The sequence below is a fragment of the Ricinus communis genome, chromosome 10, assembly GCF_019578655.1.
Source record: "Ricinus communis isolate WT05 ecotype wild-type chromosome 10, ASM1957865v1, whole genome shotgun sequence".
NCBI classification, from domain to species: Eukaryota; Viridiplantae; Streptophyta; class Magnoliopsida; order Malpighiales; family Euphorbiaceae; genus Ricinus; species Ricinus communis.
The window spans coordinates 22,263,941-22,285,654 of NC_063265.1; the positions used below are offsets into that span (position 1 = coordinate 22,263,941).

General features: G+C 34.8%; 1 protein-coding gene across 1 annotated transcript; it reads left to right on the forward strand.

The window, feature by feature from the left end:
* The first annotated feature begins 2,847 nt into the window (after nucleotides 1-2,847).
* On the forward strand, nucleotides 2,848-6,367 carry LOC8273881 (zinc finger CCCH domain-containing protein 1). Its single transcript, XM_002522123.4, has 4 exons — nucleotides 2,848-3,147; nucleotides 4,409-4,451; nucleotides 4,551-5,386; nucleotides 5,840-6,367. The coding sequence occupies exons 2-4, from the start codon at nucleotides 4,415-4,417 to the stop codon at nucleotides 5,942-5,944; spliced, it is 978 nt and encodes a 325-aa protein (XP_002522169.1). The 5' UTR covers nucleotides 2,848-3,147; nucleotides 4,409-4,414; the 3' UTR covers nucleotides 5,945-6,367.
* The last annotated feature ends 15,347 nt before the right edge of the window (nucleotides 6,368-21,714 follow it).

The window sequence follows — 21,714 nt, forward strand, 5'->3', positions numbered from 1 at the left end:
CTTAAGGACCCTGGTCGAGCTTCACTCTCTAGGCGCCAGTCTTATTAGAGTAAGAGGGCAAAAGGCTAAGACTGTTAGTGATAATTAAGTGACCAAACTGGATTTAAAGACCATGGTCGAGCTTCGCTCTCTGGGCGCCAGTTCTATTGGAATGAGAGAGTCGGAAGGTTAAGATTGTTAGTGTTAGGGTTCTACTAAGGTACTCCGTGCTGTAGTACGTGAAAATTATTTTACAAAAGCATGACATGACATGTATTTTTGCATGACTTAATATTTTATTTAAAATTAAACAAATGCTTTATTGAAGTGTTGTATTTGTTTTTAATATATGATTTTAACTCACTCTCGAGACTGACAGTCTCAATTTTATTATTTTTCAGGTGGGGTTAGTTTTCTACAGTTCTTTTTATCTAGCAGCCTGACTCTTTCAACCTCGGGTTAGATGTAACTGATTTCATTGGTATGTTGACTTTTAAAAAGTTTACAATCTCCGCAGTAGAAATTTCATATTTATCATTTTATAATTTTATGTAAATTCAGGTCTTGCCTAATTATGTTGGCTGACCAAATTAATATGTTGTATCTGATGGCTAAAGGTTAATTGTGGAAATGTGTCAATTGTGAGAGTCCATATTACAATTTGATTGAGTTAGTGAATAGTTAGGCTTACTACGGGATTTAGTGGCCTTAAGCCTGCCCATTTTCTAGTGTCGGTCACGGGTCCACAGATGGGGTCATGACAAAAATAATGACACAGGTGTATAAAGATCAGTTCGAGCATGTACATCGACTGGTCGGAGCCGCAAGGAGGCAGTTCTTTGTACTAGATGAGGACTGACGGATAAGAAATTAATTCATGAAATGCAAAAATGTATGCATGTATGTATTAGATGTACTAATTAATCTCCTTTTAGTTTTTCTTTAGAGGGATAATGACAGCTTGCAAGGCAGGTAGATGACCGCCAATGCCAGATCGAGGCCCAGCAACATAGGATCGATACTCCAACTCTCCAATTATCCACTCTCTGGACTCAGGGAATGGATATGGAATCTAACGATGGGATGAGGGATTCGAGAGAGACCTCAACATTTGATTTCACCACCATTCATGTACTTTTATCGATTTTATAAAACTTTGACTTTTAATATATAAAATTTAAGCATTTTTATACATTTTCCATCATCAATTTCCATTTAATTTTGTACGTTCTAAATTTATATGCGACGAAATCTGAGAAAATACCTAAAAGACCCTTAAAATCGACCAAAATTGTGTGATTAAACCACACAGCTGATCGGCTGTGTGCTAAGCTGATTCGACTCTGCGATGGTAGAGTCCGAATAAAATACTAATTTTAGATCTTTAAATATGCATGCACCCCCTACGCTTCCCCATACGCGATTTTCACCTACAAAAGTTAAAAACATAACTCAAAAAGTGCCAAGAGCCTACTCAAAACCCTAACTAGTGATGAATGGATTAAACTTGGAAAATTTCATCTTTCTTCCTACAAAGCCATGCAATACAACAAGCTCGATTAGATTTCTCCATTCTACTGTCAAAATTTAGTGCCCAAAAGACCATATCTTCAGATTTAATGAGCAGGAGTTATGTCCCATGATTGAAGAGTTCCTTGCCATGCTTGGAGGTCCTATGAATTCTTCCCATCTGATTACTTTGCCAAAGCTTGATAATCATTTTCTTGACAAATTGGTGGAATTATTCAACATGCCCCCAACTAAAACATTCTTCCTATTCTGTTGGTGAGTACATTACTTTTACTTCTCTAATCTCTTGCTTTGAGAAAAAGAAAAGGGGTGTACCCATTTGGATCCAAATGCTGAGCTTTTGCCTCTATGCCTAATTTCTGCTTTCTCCTCAAAGAAGGGGAGATATCAGAATTGCTGACATTATTGATTAGGTGGAGCATGGAGCATATCTAGTTCCCACCATCTTGGCTGAAACCATTATTGGGTTAGACATGTACAAAATCCAACAATAATTTGGTGGCAGCCTCATCCTTTTGCAGGTATGTAACCAAATCTCTTTTCTTTTATTATTACTATTTTTGCCTTAATTTTTTCCTAAGCCACCCTTTCGGGTTTCAACGTAGCAGGCTTTTGTTTTAACTTTTGCCTAAGTTGTCATTTTGGATTTTCAACTTGGTAGATTTTATTTTTGCCTAAGCCGACCTTTTGAGTTTTTAACTTAGCTTTTTCTTTTTTTCTCTTTTTTTTTTCTTTGTCCTTTTCTTTTTTATAGACTTGGTTGTACGAAAAACTTCAGATACTAACCATCATAAGAAACATTGATAAATATGAGCTAAAGTACATACAAGTTCGATCAATTATTACCTTACGAGACCATGATATCTGGATTCTCTAGATCAAAGGCATTCTAGACACATTAATAATTAATTTTATAATCAAATAATAATATTAATTTTATTCTAAGAAATAACACATTAATTATATTTTAATATTATATTAACTAATAAATTAATTTTTCTAATTAAATTTTAATTTTAAAAATAATATCGAAAATAATATTTTTAATATTATATTTAATAATAATTATTTTTTTATTACATAATATATTTTTAATTCAAGAAACAGTAATATTAATTATATTAATAGTATTAATTATTATATTACTAAAATTTATTAATAAATATTATTAGTATATTTTTAAAATTTTAAAATAATTGAAAAAATATTTAAAAATAATTAATTTATCATTATTTTTAAATACTATTAATTAATATTTAAATTATATCAATTAATTTAATTTTAAATAAGCTGAGAAATTTTCATATAACCAAACTAAATTCTCATATCATAAAAGTAAACCCTAATTCTCATATCATTTCAAACTCAACTCGCATAAACCAACTCAAGCCTCCACCACCCTTACAAACCCTCATCCCATCGCCAACCTTGCTGCCGTCGCCGTCTATTCTCATCTCATCGCCAACCTTGTTGTTTCCCCCTCGCTGCTGTTGCCGCCGCCGTTACTGCAGTCGCCGCTACTGCCATTGCCGTCGCCCTTGCTGCAGCCGTCGTCGCCCTAGCTGCAGTCGCTCCACCCTTTTTGACATCATTGTTGCTGCTGCCGTTTCTCAGCCGCTGCACTACGCACCATAAAGGGTACTGTTTGCATTATTGTTTTCTTAATTTGGAAAATCTATAGTCCTCAGCATCATCTCCTTTTAGGAAGTTTTCTTAAATGGTTTTAAGTCTTTTTTGTGTTATCTTCACACAAATGTAACTTTTGAATTTACCTCTTTTAGTGTGAGTGTTTCAGAATTCCCCCCAACTGTATTCTTCTTGGGGAATATACTTATCCTTTCTAAGTTTTATGATGTCAAAAATTGCTCTTTCTGCCACTTGCTTAGTGACTCAATGAACTGCATGGGATCAATCGTGGTTTGAGCTTAGGGCAATTCTGTCTTGGTTTTGGATAGATTCACAAAATGATTCATTGAAATGACATTTCGTAGGAAGGTTTATTTCAATCTTTGGGTGTTGTAATGAGAAACAGAGTATAACTTGGCTGGATAGTATGCTATTTTCTGCTTTATTTTTCTACAAGTAATTTCTCCTTAACTATAATTTGTTGATTGTAATTTTTTTTAAGGTTGTAACATGTCAAATACCATAATATTTTTGAATGTGTAGATAGTTGTACATATTTTCAAGCTTTCTGAAGTAATGAATAGGCTAATTGTATTTTCTTTTTCTTCTCAAAGATGGTAGATAAAAACTCTTAAATATGGAGTTGGAAGATGTACAAATTGTAATAGATATTGTATCTTAATTGGCTTTTTATTATCTAGAACATTAATTTAAGCTTGGTTGTATTAATATATTAAACATTTAATGTTAGATACTTAGATTTAATTAGTTTATATTATGTAATTCTTTTATTTTCATTAATTTTTGTTAATATATTTTAGAATTGAATTATTATAAACGGTACCCATTTAATGACCCGAATAATCAAATAAATGGATTTTTAATGGATAGGGTACCCGTTACCATTTAAATATTTATAAAATTTATTTAATAATAATTTAATTTAAACGGATTTTAATCAGATTCAGATAGGATGCGGGTATTCCTACTCGAATTTGGGACAGGTTCGGGTAACAAGAACAATTTCTTAAACGGGTTTGGGATGGGTTCAGATATATATTAAACAATTTTCAATAAGAATCTGAAATTGATTTTTTTTTTTAATCTTATATTAATTAAACAAACAATACCCAATAACCATGCTATATCAGTATATCAGCTTATTGTTTCTTCAGGTTTATATTTTTATTTTGTCACCGACACTTGGAAAATATCTATTTTTTCCGGTGTAATTAATACAAAACTTTTGATTTTTTTTTTCCTGTTGCAATAGCTGAACATGGCAGATTCAGGTCAATCTGAACAACCTGAACCTGGTACTGTTATATATCTTTGTTTGCATTCCTTTCAAATTCTTTTGTTTTTTGTTGTTTTTTAAAATTTGCTGACAGTTTTTGTTGTTTGACATTTGCCAGTGTGCAACTTTTTTAGAAAGCCTTTAAAGAACAAGAACATTAGAAAGAGAACAATTGAGAAAGATGAAGAGGATGACAATTCAAAAACCGAGAGCTCTTTATTGCATAACCAGAAAAAAGCCCCAAAGCCTGACAATAAGCTTTACTTTTCAACTGGACCTTCCAAGAATTCTTTGTCGGCTGCCGAATCAGTTGTGGAATCTGATAGACCAGTATTTCAATTTGAGTCTTCAAAGGAAATTCAAGTTCAACATGATAGTAGAGCAACTGCAACACTAGAAACTGAGACGGAGTTCTCCAAAGATGCTCGAGCTATTCGTGAGAGAGCTTTGAAGCAAGCAGAGGAGGCTTTGAAGGGTAAAACACTGAGCTCTGGTGATGCAAAGTTATATAAAGGAATTCATGGGTATACTGATCATAAGGCTGGTTTTCGAAGAGAGCAAACAATTTCGAGTGAAAAAGCAGGTGGGTCACATGGGCCTCTTAGGGCTTCTGCTCACATTAGGGTGTCAGCGAGGTTTGATTATCAGCCGGATATATGTAAGGATTACAAAGAGACAGGTTATTGTGGGTATGGAGATTCATGTAAGTTCATGCATGATAGAGGAGATTATAAATCTGGTTGGCAGCTAGAGAAGGAGTGGGATGAGGCAGAAAAGATAAGGAAGAGAAATTTGGCTTTAGGAGAGCTTGAGGGTGGCACAGGCGAGAATGAAGAAGAAGATGATGACGACGAACATGAATTGCCATTTGCTTGTTTCATTTGTAGGCAGCCTTTTGTGGATCCTGTTACGACGAAATGCAAGCACTACTTTTGTGAGCATTGTGCTTTAAAGGTAAGCAGTATTATGAGCATTTGACATTTAATTGCTGGATCTATAAGTCTATGTGCATCTGTTTTCCATATGAGTTACAATTAGCAAATTAGGATTAACGGAGAGGTTTATTTCTCTTGTCTTGAGCACTGCCTTCTCTTGACCTATTGTATGTGCTTGTTCTTTGCTCCTGGTGTGTGCTGTATAAAATTTAATGGAATGTAACAGCATAAGGTTCTTAGTCTTGCATTTTCTTTCCGTTGCATATTGTTGTGCTAGATTTGTAGGAGTAACTATCATTAGGCAAACTAGGTTAGTTGATATAAAGGTAATTAGTTGAACTTTTTATGTTGTGCTTAGCCAAAATTTATCCTCTTGCTTAACTAAACAGTGCTGTCTTATTCATTCCAATTTATATTTTGTATTGTTAAGGTTGATTTTAACTAATCAATTTTCCTCCATTCTGGTTCGCAGCATCATGCAAAGAACAAGAAGTGTTTTGTGTGCAACCAACCTACACTGGGCATTTTCAACACAGCTCATGAAATTCGTAAAATGATGGCTGAAGATCATAAATGATATATCTTTCGATTCAAATTGCAAGGCAATTGAGCTTATTTTGAAGTCCAAATCCGCATGTTTGATGCATAATGGGCTGTTTGCATTTTAAGCCTTGTTATGTTATGATAATGGGCTTAAATGTGTTTTATCCATTTGTTTAGTTAGTTATTATTCTGTTTATACTTTATTTTGGGCCTAATCCTTGTTTAAATGGGCCTTTAGTTGTTATATACACATTGGACTTTTAATTATCCACATATGAGATGGATTTAAGCCTTTTAGAGTCGTTTAATTTCCTTGAACTAAAAGGACACGGAATTACCTTTTGGAATCCTTTTCAAATTAGGGTTTAATATTTTGTAAAGCCTATATAAAGGCTTCTTTATTATTGTATTTGGCAAAATTATGATTAATTAAGGTTTTTACTTCCTTTTAAGCCAACATTGCTTGTATTTTGTGTTCTTGTTTGAATGCAAAACTTATTTATCAAGGAGTTCATCTATCTTTATGGCATACTTAGGATTGGGTTTAAGGGATTTAGTTTTTCTTAGGTTCTAATTCTTGATCATCTTTTTAAGAAATCGGTTTACTAATCTTTCTTAGGGGTTAAACCGAATTGGTTCGTGGAGTTTTCATGTTAATGTGTTAATGTGTTGGGGTCAACATTCGTTCGCTGCGGTTTTCAAGCTTATTTTCACATGTGAAGAATATAAAACCCTGAGGTTTTATATCATACGTACCTTCACGATGGAAGGATACCTCCCCAGCGAGCACCAATTACCTCCCTCTAAAGACTAAAGCTAAGGTACAGGTACCAAAGTACCTCCTCTTTAGGTTATTCTCTTATTTTTTTACCTCATTCTCTAAGAAAAGATAAAAAGGTTGATCCTGTATCAAATATAGGGTAAAGTAAGACAATAAAATCTGCACCTACCTAGTTTCATTTCCTATTGCTAAGCGGTTTTCAGGAAACCTTTCTAACTTAGAACCTAAAATCTCTAATTTTAGGGAAGAGGAAAATTAGGATCTCCATCGCGGGTACTCTCACTCACTCCATATCACCAAACTGCCTTGATTCTCTCTGGCACAACTTTCCTGAATTAGTCTTAAGGCCATTTTGTAATCTTCTCTAGGGCTCTAGACCATCATTTCGATCGCCAATCGCTAATGCGAGCTAGGGATTCGAGAAGTTAACTCTGACATTATTTAATTAGCCATGCATTGCATTTACATTAGAATTAAGGAAGGCCTTATATTTCCGGTGGCTTCGGTGCAATTGATATCCATGTTCCACTCAAAATAATTAAAATAGATAAATATAAGGCCCATATTTATCTATTTCCGGCGGCTTCAGTGCATTGCATTTACTTGCACTGATGATGATCACCATCCTTGGCCCATATTAAGGAGGTTATGAACTTATCATGTTGAGTAGCGCCAACACAATTCCTTGCTAAATTAAGGGGTAGTTCCTTGCCAAGAGAAACTCAGCCTTATTATCCTAACCAAAGCTCATATAGTAAAGCCTAGTTCCTTCCCATTAGGATTACCATATGATTGTGTGATTGTTGGAATGTTAATAGAGAACCTCGGGATTAGCCTAATTGCCTACCCACTCAAAAGAGAATCTATGGTTTTGATAATGTCCCTAAATCGACACTTTCAATGGAAAAACACGAGAGACATCGAGAAAGTGAGCATGGCTGTTATCTACAGTTTCATATGATGTCCCAGAGACTTGATCGTGAAAAAAAGTATTTTAGAAGGGGCAATCCTTCCTCAATTCTCAATGACATTTCAGCAAGGCTCATCTGAGCAACATCGTGGAATTGAGCGTTCTTCTTTAGAAAATCATGCTAACGCTGCTGAGGAAAGAAGAGGCGAGCGATTATAAAAGCCCCCTGTTAGTTATCATATCAGAACCTAAAAACCTAGGGGAGAATGAGATTGAGCCTAGGATAGCAAAAGGCAAGGAGTGTTGCATGCGAGCTTCCGAAGACTGTGTTACGTGTTCACATGTTGATATGTGATTACTGTAAATCTGTTTAACCTTTCTTGTTTCAATTTGGCATGCATCAACATCAACATTCATGATAACGCTTTTATATTGGTAACCCTTTTGTTACCTACCTTCTTACATTTGTCTTTTGGTGCTAATAGATGCCTATAAGTGCACAAGACATGGGTGAAGTTCACCACCTTAAGGACAGAATGACTTTCTCAGTATGAGTTAAAGCATTGTTCAAGACCATTCGACCATAGTACATGTGATAGGAGAGAGTCAAAGGTCTTAGTTAGGACACCAGGAGGTCGTAGTCGCTACTGCATATTAAGAGGAAGCCTCAGAAGAAGAAGATAAGAGCTTGAGGCCTAAAACCAAGCCTAATGTGGCAAGCAAGAAGAAGAGAAGAAGAGAATGCACGCAGCCACCATAGTATTGTTACACACGACATCTCGGACCTCGGAGATAGGGGTTATTGCCCATTTTCGAGGAGGTGCAAACTACCATCAAATATGAGACCTTAGAGTATTGCATGTATCATGGTACCTTTGGCAACGCGACTGATGATTGCATCCACCTAGAAAAGGATGTTCAATATGTTCTCAACAATAAGATAATCACTAAGGACTTAACTTTTAAGAAGGAGGTGTTTGAGTACTTGGATTAGGCGACCTTGATGGGAGAAGCTCCTCTTCTGTAATCCTTGTATCAGATGTAGAACTTTATTAACTTTTTTATAAAAGAGAACTCCTCCAAAGTCTATCGCTTGTGAAAATTTGATTACAATACAAGGACCCATGTTTTTGTTTAATAAAGAGTATCCTTTTTCTCGCTAATCATGGCAATCGTTAGGTGAAGAAGATAGCATACAAGCATGCATGCATTTCAACAACCACATTCATAGATTTCTAACCTTTCATGCTGAATGTAGCTATTTCATTATTGTTTGGGTTTGGTAAGGATGTAGACTGGTAAGAGGAATGGTAGAAAATGAGAAACAACGGTGAAAGGTACAAACACTACAAGAGGTCACGACCATGAGGAGTTAAGTATGGACCTAATGGAAATGGTCAAATAAAAAAGAACCTATTAGGCTATGCATCTGCAAGAAATGCTAAATGTGCTATGTGGGATGCTACTGAAAATACTAGTGCAGCACCACAACACCAGCCAACGCTTCACTACTTTGGATTTTGTTGCCTTGACAACAGAAAGGAAAATGATCTGCAAATAATTCATACGAGTTTGTAGATAATGATGACGAGATACCAGTTAGACTGACCAGTTAGTATCAGCGAGGACCCTAAGTGCACCGAAATGGCCAAACAGTTGGAAAGAATGGAAAAAATGTTGAAGCTGAAGGGGTGGGAGATGATAGAGGATATTGACGACATCGTGGCAATAACTTCTAAGAGGAAGGTAAACCTGCCGGATTTGCAGAAGTTTGATGGGACTAGGGACCTACATGCTTTCTAGACTCTTACAAGGTAAGGATGTCTATCTATTTAGATCTAACTAAGCAGTAAATAGTCAAGTATTTTAGGCTATATCTAACGGGTGCTGCTGCCAGGTGGTATTGGTAGTTAGAAGAGAAAGTGAGAGATGATTGGAAGGATATGACGGCTAAATTAGTTGGGTAATATGGAGGTAGAAGTCAACACTCGAGACTTGTAGTCAACCTAATAATTACAAAACGAAACCATCTTGGAATTTATACTCCGGTTTAGAACGAAGGTAGCCAAAATGATTACCCGACCGATTGAGAGAGACTAGGTCATGTTTACCATTAAGGTTTTGTTGCACCATATTTATAAAAGGTTGGTCGCGTATTCAATCAAGAATTTTAAAGACCTGTGATAATACGTGTCAAATATGTAAGAGGTTGAGCTTAAAAAGGGTGTCTATAGGAGCAGTGGAAATGCCTTAAGCTCTAAAAAAGTGAGCATATTGGTGGCAGGGTACAATGCCCTAGCTTAGTGGCGCAGGTTCTCTAAGTTCCCGATACCTCTATCTCAAGTAATGGTAAAATTGCAAGAATACAAGCTGCCAAGGCCACCTTTATCAGGTTGGGGATGATATAATTAGGGGAAGATATAGGGTCTTACTACCAATACCAACAAATGAATAGTCACAAGATAGACAACTACAAGAGCCTTTGTTATGATATTCAAAGACTGATCGATGACGGCAAAATAATAGACTCAAAAATAGGAAAGCAGGTCAACCCACTACCAAATTAAAATAATGCTTGTCCGCCAACTTATCCCACTATGATGGGTAAGTTTTTGCCTCCTGAAGGACTATGTGTTCGCAACTGCCGAGTCACTACCAAAGACCCAAAGGGAAAGAGAAGATAGACTAGGAAGAAAGAGAGACTAAATCAGAATGGGAAAGAGCAAAATATAAATGTATAAGGCTGACGAACGAGTCGCTGTCATTTACCTATAGGATAGCTTTGGGGCCTAGTCTTCTATGACTGTGAGTCTCAACATTTATGATAGCAAGCAAAAAGAAGAAAATGCATTAGGGAAAGTATGGCCCCTACACAACTTGAGAGAATTCAACACTATAGCACAAGAGCCAGTGAGCGAGACAGTTAAGGGTACCGCCTGAGGTGGACGGGTCTATAAAGACCTAAGTAAGTAGTCTGAGTAAGAGAAAAAGAAATAAGATATAGAGAAAGAAAAGGAGAAGAAGATAGGCGAGCAAAAACTGAAAGGAGATGCCTTGTTAAGGCAATTGAAGAAGACTTATACCAATATTTTAGTCTGGCAGTTGTTGGAAGCATCTCCAAAGCATAAGAAGACATTGACCAAAGCCCTAAATCAGATAGTGGTATGATCGGAGGCGAATCTAGATGAGTTGGTCTCGGCTCTAAGAGAGACTTCAGAGGTGATTAGTTTTATGCACGAAGAACTACCACGTGAAGGAAGAGAGCATAATTGGCCACTATACATAGAAGCAAGGGTTAAGGGGGTCAAAAGCTTGTGTGTAATATTTGACGATGGGTCGGGGATTTACATATCTCTCTTGAGGTTCTTGAACAAGTATAGATTAGAAAAACTGATCTAGAGCCCACTTACTATGCTATTATCAAGCTACGAAAGAGGGGCGTTGGCAGTGGAGTGGAACATTTAAAGTTGGTAAACGTGTAAAAGGCATCGTAGAAATTGAGTTCATAGTTCTAGATATACTTGTCTCCTTTGCAAGGTCGTGGTTCCATGCTTTGAGGGTGTCCCTTCCACTTTGCACCAAATGGTTAAGTTTATGCATGGAGGTAAGGCAATGGTGGTTAAGGCTACTGAGGTTGGGGTCCTAGTGATAGATGCTATCAAAGACCAGGTCCTAATAGGGTTTCAAGTGGCTATACTAGAACTAGAAAGAAAAGCGAAGCGAGAAGGAAAAAAAGCGCTAAAAAGCTAAAAAGGCGGGATATACCGGCCCAAGTCAGGTGAAAGTAGTAAACTCCAGCCATGAGAATGATGAAGAAAATGGCGCACACCCTTAGGAAGAGGTTGCGGCGGAGTTAGTTCATGGGAAATTTTGGGTATTAAAGGCAGCTCTAGCCCTATTGGCATAAAAAAGGGCAATATACTAGTCAAGAAGCTTAAAATAGAAAATTCACCAGTGAGAAGGTTCATCCGGTTCGCAAAGGAGCCCTTTCCTTGTTTGACAGAAAGCCCGAGCTGTGGATTGATGGAGAAAGGAGGTCTCGCCTAGGATTCGAGATTTTTATAGATGAATTTTGATCCTTGAGAGTTGAGAAGATTGAATAACCCGGGAGAAGCAGCTTAACTTTATTAAAGTCGAGACCGAGATAACTAGCCAGCGGCCAAAGGAAAAAGCAAAAGCATCGCACGCTGCATCGAAGAAGTGAAAAATGGCCAATGTGGCCACCTTTATAGAAAACTCTATTTATGTTGTATTTTTCAAGGATGTGTTTATCCCAAAATTGTTTAATAATACATATGAATTATCCACAAAATTTAATGAAATGCATATTAATTCAGCTTACTTGTGTGGAGTTTCATTTAATGGGGATTAGCATTTTGATAATCATCCCATATGCATATTTGACATTAATTTCATGCCATGTCATTCACTTAATTTTGGTATAACTAACTCTCCTCAAGAAATTTCACTAAGAGCTGACTTGATTCCTAAGGAAAGAGAAAGAATAATAAAAATACTTCACTTGGTCGTATGAAGACATATTGAGGGTGGACAGAGAAGTAGCTAAGCATAAAATACCTACCTACCCTGAGGTTAAACCCGTCAAGCAAAAACTTTGCAGACTTCGACCGGAATGGGACCAGTTGGTTAAAGAAGAGACCTAAAAACATATAGAAGCAAAGTTCCTAGAAGAGGTAAAATACTCGACTTGGTTGGCTAATGTGGTCCTGGTCCACAAGAAGGATAGAAAAGTCAGAGTTTATGTAGACTACTGAGACCTTAACAAGGCTTCGCCTAAAGATGACTTCCCTTTGTCGCATATAGACGTCTTGGTGGATAGCATGGCAGCCCATGCCATGTACTCCTTTATGGATAGATTTTCAGACTATAATCAAAAAATTATATTTGTAGTGGATAAGCTCAAGACAGGCTTTATCACCGAATGGTGTGGTATTTTGCTACAGGGTCATGCCATTTAGATTGAAGAACATTGGGGCTACCTATCAGCGAATGCTCGTCACTATGTTCCACGACGTAATGTATAAGAAAGTGAAAGTATATGTGGACGACATGATGGTCAAAACCAAGACCCACGAAAGACATGCAGAAACCCTAGATCGATTCTTAGAGAGGGCAAACAGAACAACCTCTAGTTAAATCCCAATAAATGTATATTTGGAGTGACTTCGAACAACCAACTAGGATTCTTGGTAAGCGAGAGAGGTGTTAAGGTGGACCCTGACAAGGTAAAGGCCATTCGGGATATGCCAACACCTATGACAGAGAAGGAAGATAAGGGCTTTTTAGGAAGAGTTCAATACATTAGCTAGTTCATTGCTAAGTTCACATCAATCTGCTCATCTATTTACAAGCTACTAAAGAATGATCAAAAGGTGGTTTACGATGAAAAATGTCAAGCAGCCTTTAAAAGAATTAAGGAATATCTTACGACCCCACTAGTCCTGCGGCCTCTGCAGCCATGAAGGAGCCTTATCCTATACATAGCTATAGAAGGGGAAGCCCTAGGGGCGATGTTGGTGCAAGCTTTAAAAGAAAGAGTCGAGCATGCCATGTATTATATTAGTAAGAAGTTGCTGCCATACAAGAGAAAGTATAACGAAGTAGAAAAGACATGCTTAATGGTGGCATGGTCGTTACAAAAGCTGTGACACAATTTCTGGTCTTACTATGTGCAGTAGTATCAAAGCATGACCCTATGAGGTATCTACAAGGGACACCTTCTCTAGTCCAAAATTTAGGCAAATGGCTCATCATGTTGATAGAATTCGACATTGAGTCCTTAACTAAAAAGGCAGTCAAAGGCCAGGAAGTATTAGAGTTCTTAGCACAGAATTTGGTCGTTGATGATGAGCCTTATATGTTTGGATTCTTGAATAAGGGGTTAATCGCTATCTATGCTACACTTGGGCGCATAATTGATGAGACCATCGAAAAGGAGCAGGGGTAAGTATCATGTTAATAATGTAGGCAGGCGAAATAATCCCGCTAGCCAAGAAGTTAAATTTCTAGGTGACCAACATTATAATGGAGTACGAAGCGTGTGCATTTGGTCCAAAAATATTGCTTGCTATAGGAATTCATAAAGTAGAGGTCCTCAGGGACTCGATGCTGGTAGTATCATAGGTTATGGGTGAATGGAACTTAAGAGAGAAGAAACTGAGGCCACACCATGAATACATACAACAAGCGGCCAAGCAGTTCAAGAGGTATTAATTTATGCATATTGGCAGAGATCATAACCTAATAGCTAACGCCCTAGAAGGATTGGCCTTAGTCTAAGAAAATCAAGATTTAAGCCTCTCATAATGACACAATCATATGAGCTATGCTACAAAAGGAAGGAAGAGTGGGTTAGTAATGTGGTAAGCGATGGCAAGCCATGGAAGAAGGATTATTCGGGGAAGTGAGACAGCCTTTCCGCAAGCTAGCTTTACACTTCCTTAGCCATCAGGGTATGATTTACAAGAGAGAGCCAAATGGAATACACTTGCGATACGTTGATGAGCAAGAGGCACAGAGAATAATGGAAGAAATCCATGCGGGGATATGCGGGACCTATATGAGTGGCCCGTATCTAGCTAAAATGGTGCTAAAGGAATTTTTTTTTGTTAACATCGGAAAGGGATTGCATATAGTTCATTAGGAAGTGCCACTAGTGTCAAATCCATGCCAATCATATCCATTTACCACCTCTGAATTACATGCAATGTCTTCTCCAGAGCTATTCTCTACTTGGGGAATATACATCATTAGAGAAATAAAGACTACTGCTAACAACGAACATCAGTACATAGTGATCACTATTGACTATTTCTTAAAATGGATCGAGGTAGAGTATTTTGCATGAATTAGAGCTAACCAAATGGCTAGGTTCCTAGAAAAGAATTTGATTTGCTGGTATGGGATTCCCCAACATGGTTTCGGATAATGGAGTTCAGTTCCAGAAAGAATTTAAGGTCCTGATGATGAAGTATGCAATCGAGCACCATAAGTCCTCACCTTATAGACCGTAAATTAATGAGGAAGTGGAAGTGGCAAATAAGAATATAAAGAAATACTAGCCAAGACAGTGCAAACTTATAGGGATTAGGTGGAATAACTCCCTTATGCTCTCTAGGGTTACAAGATGACCATTCGAACTTCAACAGGGGCAACGCCTTATGTGTTGGTTTATAGGATGAAAGCGGTACTGCTCGTAGAAGTGGAGCTAAAGTCATTAAGGACAGTATTGGAGACCCAAATTTTGGAAGCTGAATGGGCCCGAAGTAGATGCGAACAATTGGCCCTATTTAGAGGAAAAGAGGATGAGGGCCATGTACCATATGCAACTGTATCAAAAGATCATTACCAGGGCATTCAATGAAGGGGTTAAGGATTAGCTATTGAAGAAAGGGGATGTAGTTCTGAAAGAAGTCAAGCCAGCCGAATCAAACATTAAGGGCAAGTTTCAGTTGAACCGGGAAGGGTCGTACGTCATCACTAAGCTATCCTTTAGGGGGGCAATAAAGATCTCTGACCTTAAAGGAAATGAGTTTGCCTAGCCCATCAACCGCGACAAGCTAAAGTTGTATTATGTTTAAAATATAAATAAAATGGATGATGATGAAAATATATAATAATAAAAGAAAATGGCCCGACCAGTCGAAAACACATAAAGTTTGGCATGTGCAAAAGTTAGGGCGACCCACTAATTCAGAAACTAATAAAGGGCTGTCTAAGCAAAAGTGAGGGTCTCAAAGAGATAAAATGGCCGAGTCAAAAAATCTAAAAAGGACGACAAATGACAGGAATCTGGTCCAAGCACCCATAGAGAATCCATTGAGTCTAAGATTAAGTCAATGACATTCCACTAGATAATGCAACATGTTCATGGTGGTTATCAAACTGCATGATTACTAAAAAACAGATCCAATGCGCAAGCAAGTAGAATAATTTTTTATTGAGTTCAATTTGACATTCCATGATTACTAATTGCTGCTTTTATAGGAGGAAACAAGATGAGCTCAAGGCTACTGACAGGTAACTCGTCGACAATATTCTTCATCAGTAGAGAAGTCACCCTCGAAGTTAACATTCAAGTGGAGCAGACGAACAAGGCCAGGTGGCTATGATCTTCTCAACTAGCCTGGAAATCATTGGACCAGGGCCAAACTCGACTGAAATCTAGGGAACCCTTTGGGGTAGATCATATTGACAAGTCAATCATGTAAGATAGTAAAAATAGCAAAAATGGAGGCCGAGCAAGACTACATAAGGGATGTATGTGTAAAGAGTTACATGAGATAGTTGCCACCATAGGCACACCCAACGTATATAAGTGTCGTTGACATTCCTTAAGAACTCTTGCCACTCAACATAAGCATTCGCGAGCTTGAAGCGAGTTCGACTAAGGAAATGCTATGGACCATAACACCTCAGTAGGACGCTCGGTGAAGCCAACATCTTTAGCCTTTCTTGTAGCCATACCTTTGTAAAAAGAAAAAAATGGAAATAAAATACAAAAAAGGAAAGAAGACCTGCTAAGTTGAATACTAGCAAAGGACGACTTAGGCAAAAGTTAAGGTTAGTCTGCTAACTCGAAAACCTCTAAACAATTTGGCTTAGGAAACAATTAAGGCATATTTAGCTTGCCGAGCCGAAAACCTAAAAGGGAAGTTCGGGCAAAAATTAGAGCAGCAAGTAACAAAAGAAAATGGGAGGTATGGTTACTTACTTGCAAGACAGTCGGAATGCTACTAAGTTGACTGCTCTCACCTCTTTTCATTCGATCCAGCCCAATCAACGTGTCTGCAAGGACCAACAGAATAATGATTGATGAAGCACACATTTAAGGTAAGAGGGGGACTAACTTCAGGTCTCCAAGCAAGTCTTCCTGAACCGAAAAAAATCAAGCCACCAAGTAGAATTGCGGAATATGAAGCCAAGTATGAGAATTGGGGGCAAACTGATTTAGAAGCCCGGTGAAGGATGAAAGCTCAAGTCTGGGTCCTCTAATGTGGCTTTGGATGAGGGGCAGTCCCAAGTCAAAGAACTAGAAACCACGTGTAGTGAAGGATTTAGTGACTGTAGCGGGATAAATTACATACCCTAGTCTCTAGGACTTAGTATAGAGTAAGAAGGGTGTTGAACACTCGAGAGTAGAGGTAAACTTTGCATTGACTGGTTAGGTACTAAGATGGCTAAGCAAAATAAAAAAAATTATAATAGTAATTAAAACAAATAAGAAAATCTAAATACTAACTAATTACTTAAGTATTCACATAATATATAATAATATATTTATGGGAGAATCACAAATCAGAATCAAATAAGAACTTTGAACATTATTATCATAAAACATATTGATTGAAAATTAGTCTATATATTTAAAGGCAATTTTCATTATTAATTAAAGGTATTTCCTCTTAGAATCTACATTCATTTTCATGGCAATGCAAAGATAAGAGAAAATCATTAACATATTTTACTAATTCTTATTCCCTTAAGATGAATCCCTTCTATCCAAGCCAAATTCAATTCTTAAGTAATATCAATTACGTTCCACCAAATTACTCCAAATTTCCTTGTGAATAATTTGATTAACAAGTTACATATGGTGATCAAGCACACATAACACGAATGAGCACTAATTGAAATTAAATCATAAATAACATAAGATAAAAATGTAGTTCTTAATTAATTCATCATTGTAAATCCCATATAAAGACTTAGCCAAGAAACATATTTAGAGAACAATAAGAGAAAATTAATTGCAATATGGGAAAGGTATAGAGAAGAAAGTGAATAGATAAAACCCTTTTTTAAGTCTTCTAACACTTGCTCGGTATAGAACAATCTTCTCTTCTTGCTTTTTGACTTGGTCTCCTTATAGTTAATTCTCAAAAACTAGAATAAAGTCTTTGCAATGATTTTTAAAACTTAATACTTTATAAGCAATTGAATAATTATCAATATCAAATGCAAGAACAAATCACAATATATAGCAAGCATAAATATAACAAATATAAGAGTATAAGGAAGAGAGATTTAAACACAAGATTTATAGTGGTTCGACCAACTCCTTGCCTATATCCACTCCTCAAACTTTACTTGAGAGTTTCACTATCAATGATCCTTTTATGAGTGTAAGACCAAACTCAAGTGTTCCCAAGCTTACACTCAAACTTCTTACAAGTGTTTCAATGGCTAATATTCAAACTCAAGTGTTTTCTATTAGATAACACTCTAACCTAAGTGTTTTCTCAATGTTCACACTATAACCCAATCTAAGATTTTCAATCTTAGTTATAAAAGCAATTAATCCCTCACACAAGTGCTCAGTCTAACCTTTTTAAACTTTGAATATAGATATCAATCATTCAACTACCCAATGATTCAAGCCAATCTCTTGAATCTTCAATATAAGAAGAACTTAAAGAAGAAATAGAGATTGTTGTGAGATATAATAAATAGGAGACTCAATATGCTCTTGCTTGACCTAAAACTATTAGAAATGATGTTTAAATAATTCTAGGTAAAATAGAGCTGTTATACCCTTATTAAATACAAACATAGAAGTTTTAATAGCTTTTAAAAATATAGCTTCACAGGTGGGAACAATCCTTCACGATCGTGAAGCATTAGCACGAAAAACAGATTTAAAAAACTGGAACCCGTCATGACCATGAACAATTCTTCATGGTTGGGAAGTTTGCTTTCATGGTTAGAAACTTTTGTTCATAGCTAAGAAATCTGGTTTCACTGCTTGGGAACTTTGATCGTGATCTCTACTATAATTTCTTAAAGATTCTAGAGAGTTGTCATCATTCACGGGCGTGAACTTTTTCTTCACGGTTGGGAAGACTTGTCTATGGCAAGAAACTCTTATTTATGGCTTGAGAATTTTCTTTCATAGCTGGAAAGATTTCTTCATGGCCATGAATGGCTACTTTCATGGCTAGGAATGTTAGCCTTGGATGCTTTTTATGGATTTTTTTACTTTTCAGTCACGAGCATGGCCATTTAGACACTCGAAATATTGAGCTATATAACTCTAAATGGTAAACTGTTGTTCTTATTAGAAACTTTGGTCAATCCATTACAACATCATAATTTTGAGTAACCAATCTCTCGTGGAGTCAAATTCTCATCAGTACGAGTCAAAGGAATGGACCCTCGGCCTCCAAAATCAATAATCTTCATACTCCAAAAAATCAAAATATTTTATTATGCATCTAGTCTTGACAGTTTGGACATATTTCAGTATTTCAGATATTGCGCTTCCCATACACCTTGGATTGTTGTAAGACCTTTTTCATATGAAACTAGATTCCTACAGCTATAAATGTAAAGAATGACATATTAAAACTCCTTTTCCAGAAATAATTCTACTATTTCTAATTGATTTCATCTACTGTAGTCCAATCTGACAGCTTGAGCATAATTCACTTAAAAATTCAAAACTCTATTTTTGTAGCTCCAAAGATTATAATAATTTTTTTCCCTAAAAGTATACTGATGTAACTATCCATCTATATATGGCTTTCCCGCATAAACTCTTCCAAGTAGTACAATTGCTTCTTCAAACTTTAGCAACTGATTTATTTCATGGAGGTCATATTGGTTCACATCAGTTTCTTAAATCCACATGCTCTTTGCATTGCTCTTATATGTTATATCACTCTTCCCATCTTTATTACTTTACGATCTTATCTTGATGTTCATATTGACTCAAATATTAAAGTCCTTGACTCTTGAATCCATCTTCACACTTATGCCTTCATCTTCATTTATATGCATCAATAATAATTAAAGATTACCTACTAAGAACAACAATACGAAATAAGATTGGTAGTAGTAATAATATTTTGCATTATCAAATTCACATATGAAACCTTAGGTCAACAATAGCAATGATAATAACAAATTAATTTAAATATAAAAATCAATAATTATTCCTTATGAAAAAATGTTGAGACAACTTGCCCATAGAGGAACACTGAAACTAATTAACTTATAATTATGTAAAATTAATATGAAATTAATCATGTTTATCAAATAGTTTTTATTAGTAACATATTCTTTAAGTAATTAATATGATATAAAAGAATTCATTAGATTTTAAATTTTGTTATGTAGTATATATTATTAAGCTAAAGCATTAATTAGTAAAAAAACTATATAGCTTCATTTAAAACTACTTAATTTTGTCCAAAATCAAAACTACCTAGTTTTGATATAATTGTAAACTAAAATAAAGAAAAAAATATAGATATATATATTAATTTTTAAGATCTAAATTTTTTACATTTTTTTATATATAAAATTTTTATTTTGATATGTATACTTTCTTAATACATAGAGTTTAAGCTTATGTATAATTTTATATTTTTTATTATTTTATTAATTAATAAAATTACATTCTAATTAAACGTTGATTCTAATTTTAAGAAATAACATATTAATAATAAATTAATTTTTAATTAGATAATTATTATTATTTTTAATTAGATAATGAATATCCTAAAAATAGATATTAATTATATTTTCATATTATATGAACTAATAAATTAATCTTTTATTTAGATAATAATTCTAATTCCAAAATAGTAATATCAATTATAGTAATATTTTTAGAATAATTTTTATATTACTACACTAATAAAATTTGATAATAATTTAAATTTTTTGACATATGTCCCTTTTTGGAACATAGTATTTATTATTTTGACATGTGTATTTATCTTAATTTTAACATGTATATTTATTTTTGACATATGATATTTAAACTTATATGTAATTTTATAATTTTTTTAATTTATTGATTAATAAGTTATATTTCTAATTAAATATTGATTTTAATATTAAAAAATAATATAATAATAAAAAAATAGGTTTCTAACTAAATAATATTATTCTTCTAATTAAGTAACTAATATTTAAAAAAATATTATAATAATTATATTTTAAAATTATATTAATTAATAAATTAGCTCTTTGATTAAATAATAATTCTAGCCACACCTTGTCATTGTACTAGAGATAGAAAAGAAATAATGGGTTTATAGTAATTCCACCATACCCCATTATTGAAAAAAAAGAAAAAAAGAACGAGGCAAAAATCTCAAGTCTAGTTCTAGAAATTCTTCGTGACACCATAAAAGACTACTCTGCCCCTCATTCTATAAACACTCCCGTTTGAACTCTCCCAAATGGTTATTACAAATTTTTGCCCCCGAATCCTGAAGACCCTTTCCCTAACCACCACCCTAGAATTCCTGATCCTCTCTCGCCTTCTCCTGTGCGTCGTGTCTTCTAGCAGTCTTGCCGAATATTTTCGGATATCTAACTCGATTGAATTCTATTGGAACGGATGTCAATAATAATAAATAGATTTAGAATTTAATTTTATTATTCATATTGTGTTTAAATTTAAACACACGAATATTTGTTATTTGAACCTAATTATGTAGGTAGATATCGGTATAGAGTATCTGAATTTAAACTTAGTACCTGTTTATCTACATGTACATCTTGTACCCGTAAATACCCTACCCTATTAGACTGTTAAGGATTATTTTATCATTTTGTTTTCCATAAATATTAAATTTTAAACCTTTTATTAAAAAAAGACATTCTACTACTAAACCATTTAATAATTCTTACTAAAATGACATATAAACTTACACACAATATATGCAATAAAATTAATAAAAACTGATAAGCTAGTGAAAATTAAATTTTAATTATTGAAAAAAGATATATTATTTAAAGAATATTATTATTAGTACCTAATTTATTAACATTTTTAACTTATAATTATGTAACATTAATATGACATTAACCACACACACACACACATATATATATATATATATTATACTTATGTTTATTAAATAATACTTGTTAGTAATGTATCTCTTAACTAATTAATATAATTTTTTATTAATTTATTTTAATAAAATCAATACTATGTCATCAATCACCTTAATTGCTAAGGGTTTATTTACATAGTACTATTATACAATGATATAAAATAATATTTGTAAGATCTTTTTATTAGTAAATCCAATATTATTTAATAGAAGAAGGAAAAAAAACTAAACTACTTTAA

Bases quoted from the DNA above. Each gene is read 5' to 3' on its own strand.
- LOC8273881 (XM_002522123.4), top strand. From the start codon at position 4,415: ATGGCAGATTCAGGTCAATCTGAACAACCTGAACCTG. The intron at 4,452-4,550 runs GTACTGTTATAT...GACATTTGCCAG, and splicing joins ATCTGAACAACCTGAACCTG to TGTGCAACTTTTTTAGAAAG. The intron at 5,387-5,839 runs GTAAGCAGTATT...TCTGGTTCGCAG, and splicing joins GTGAGCATTGTGCTTTAAAG to CATCATGCAAAGAACAAGAA.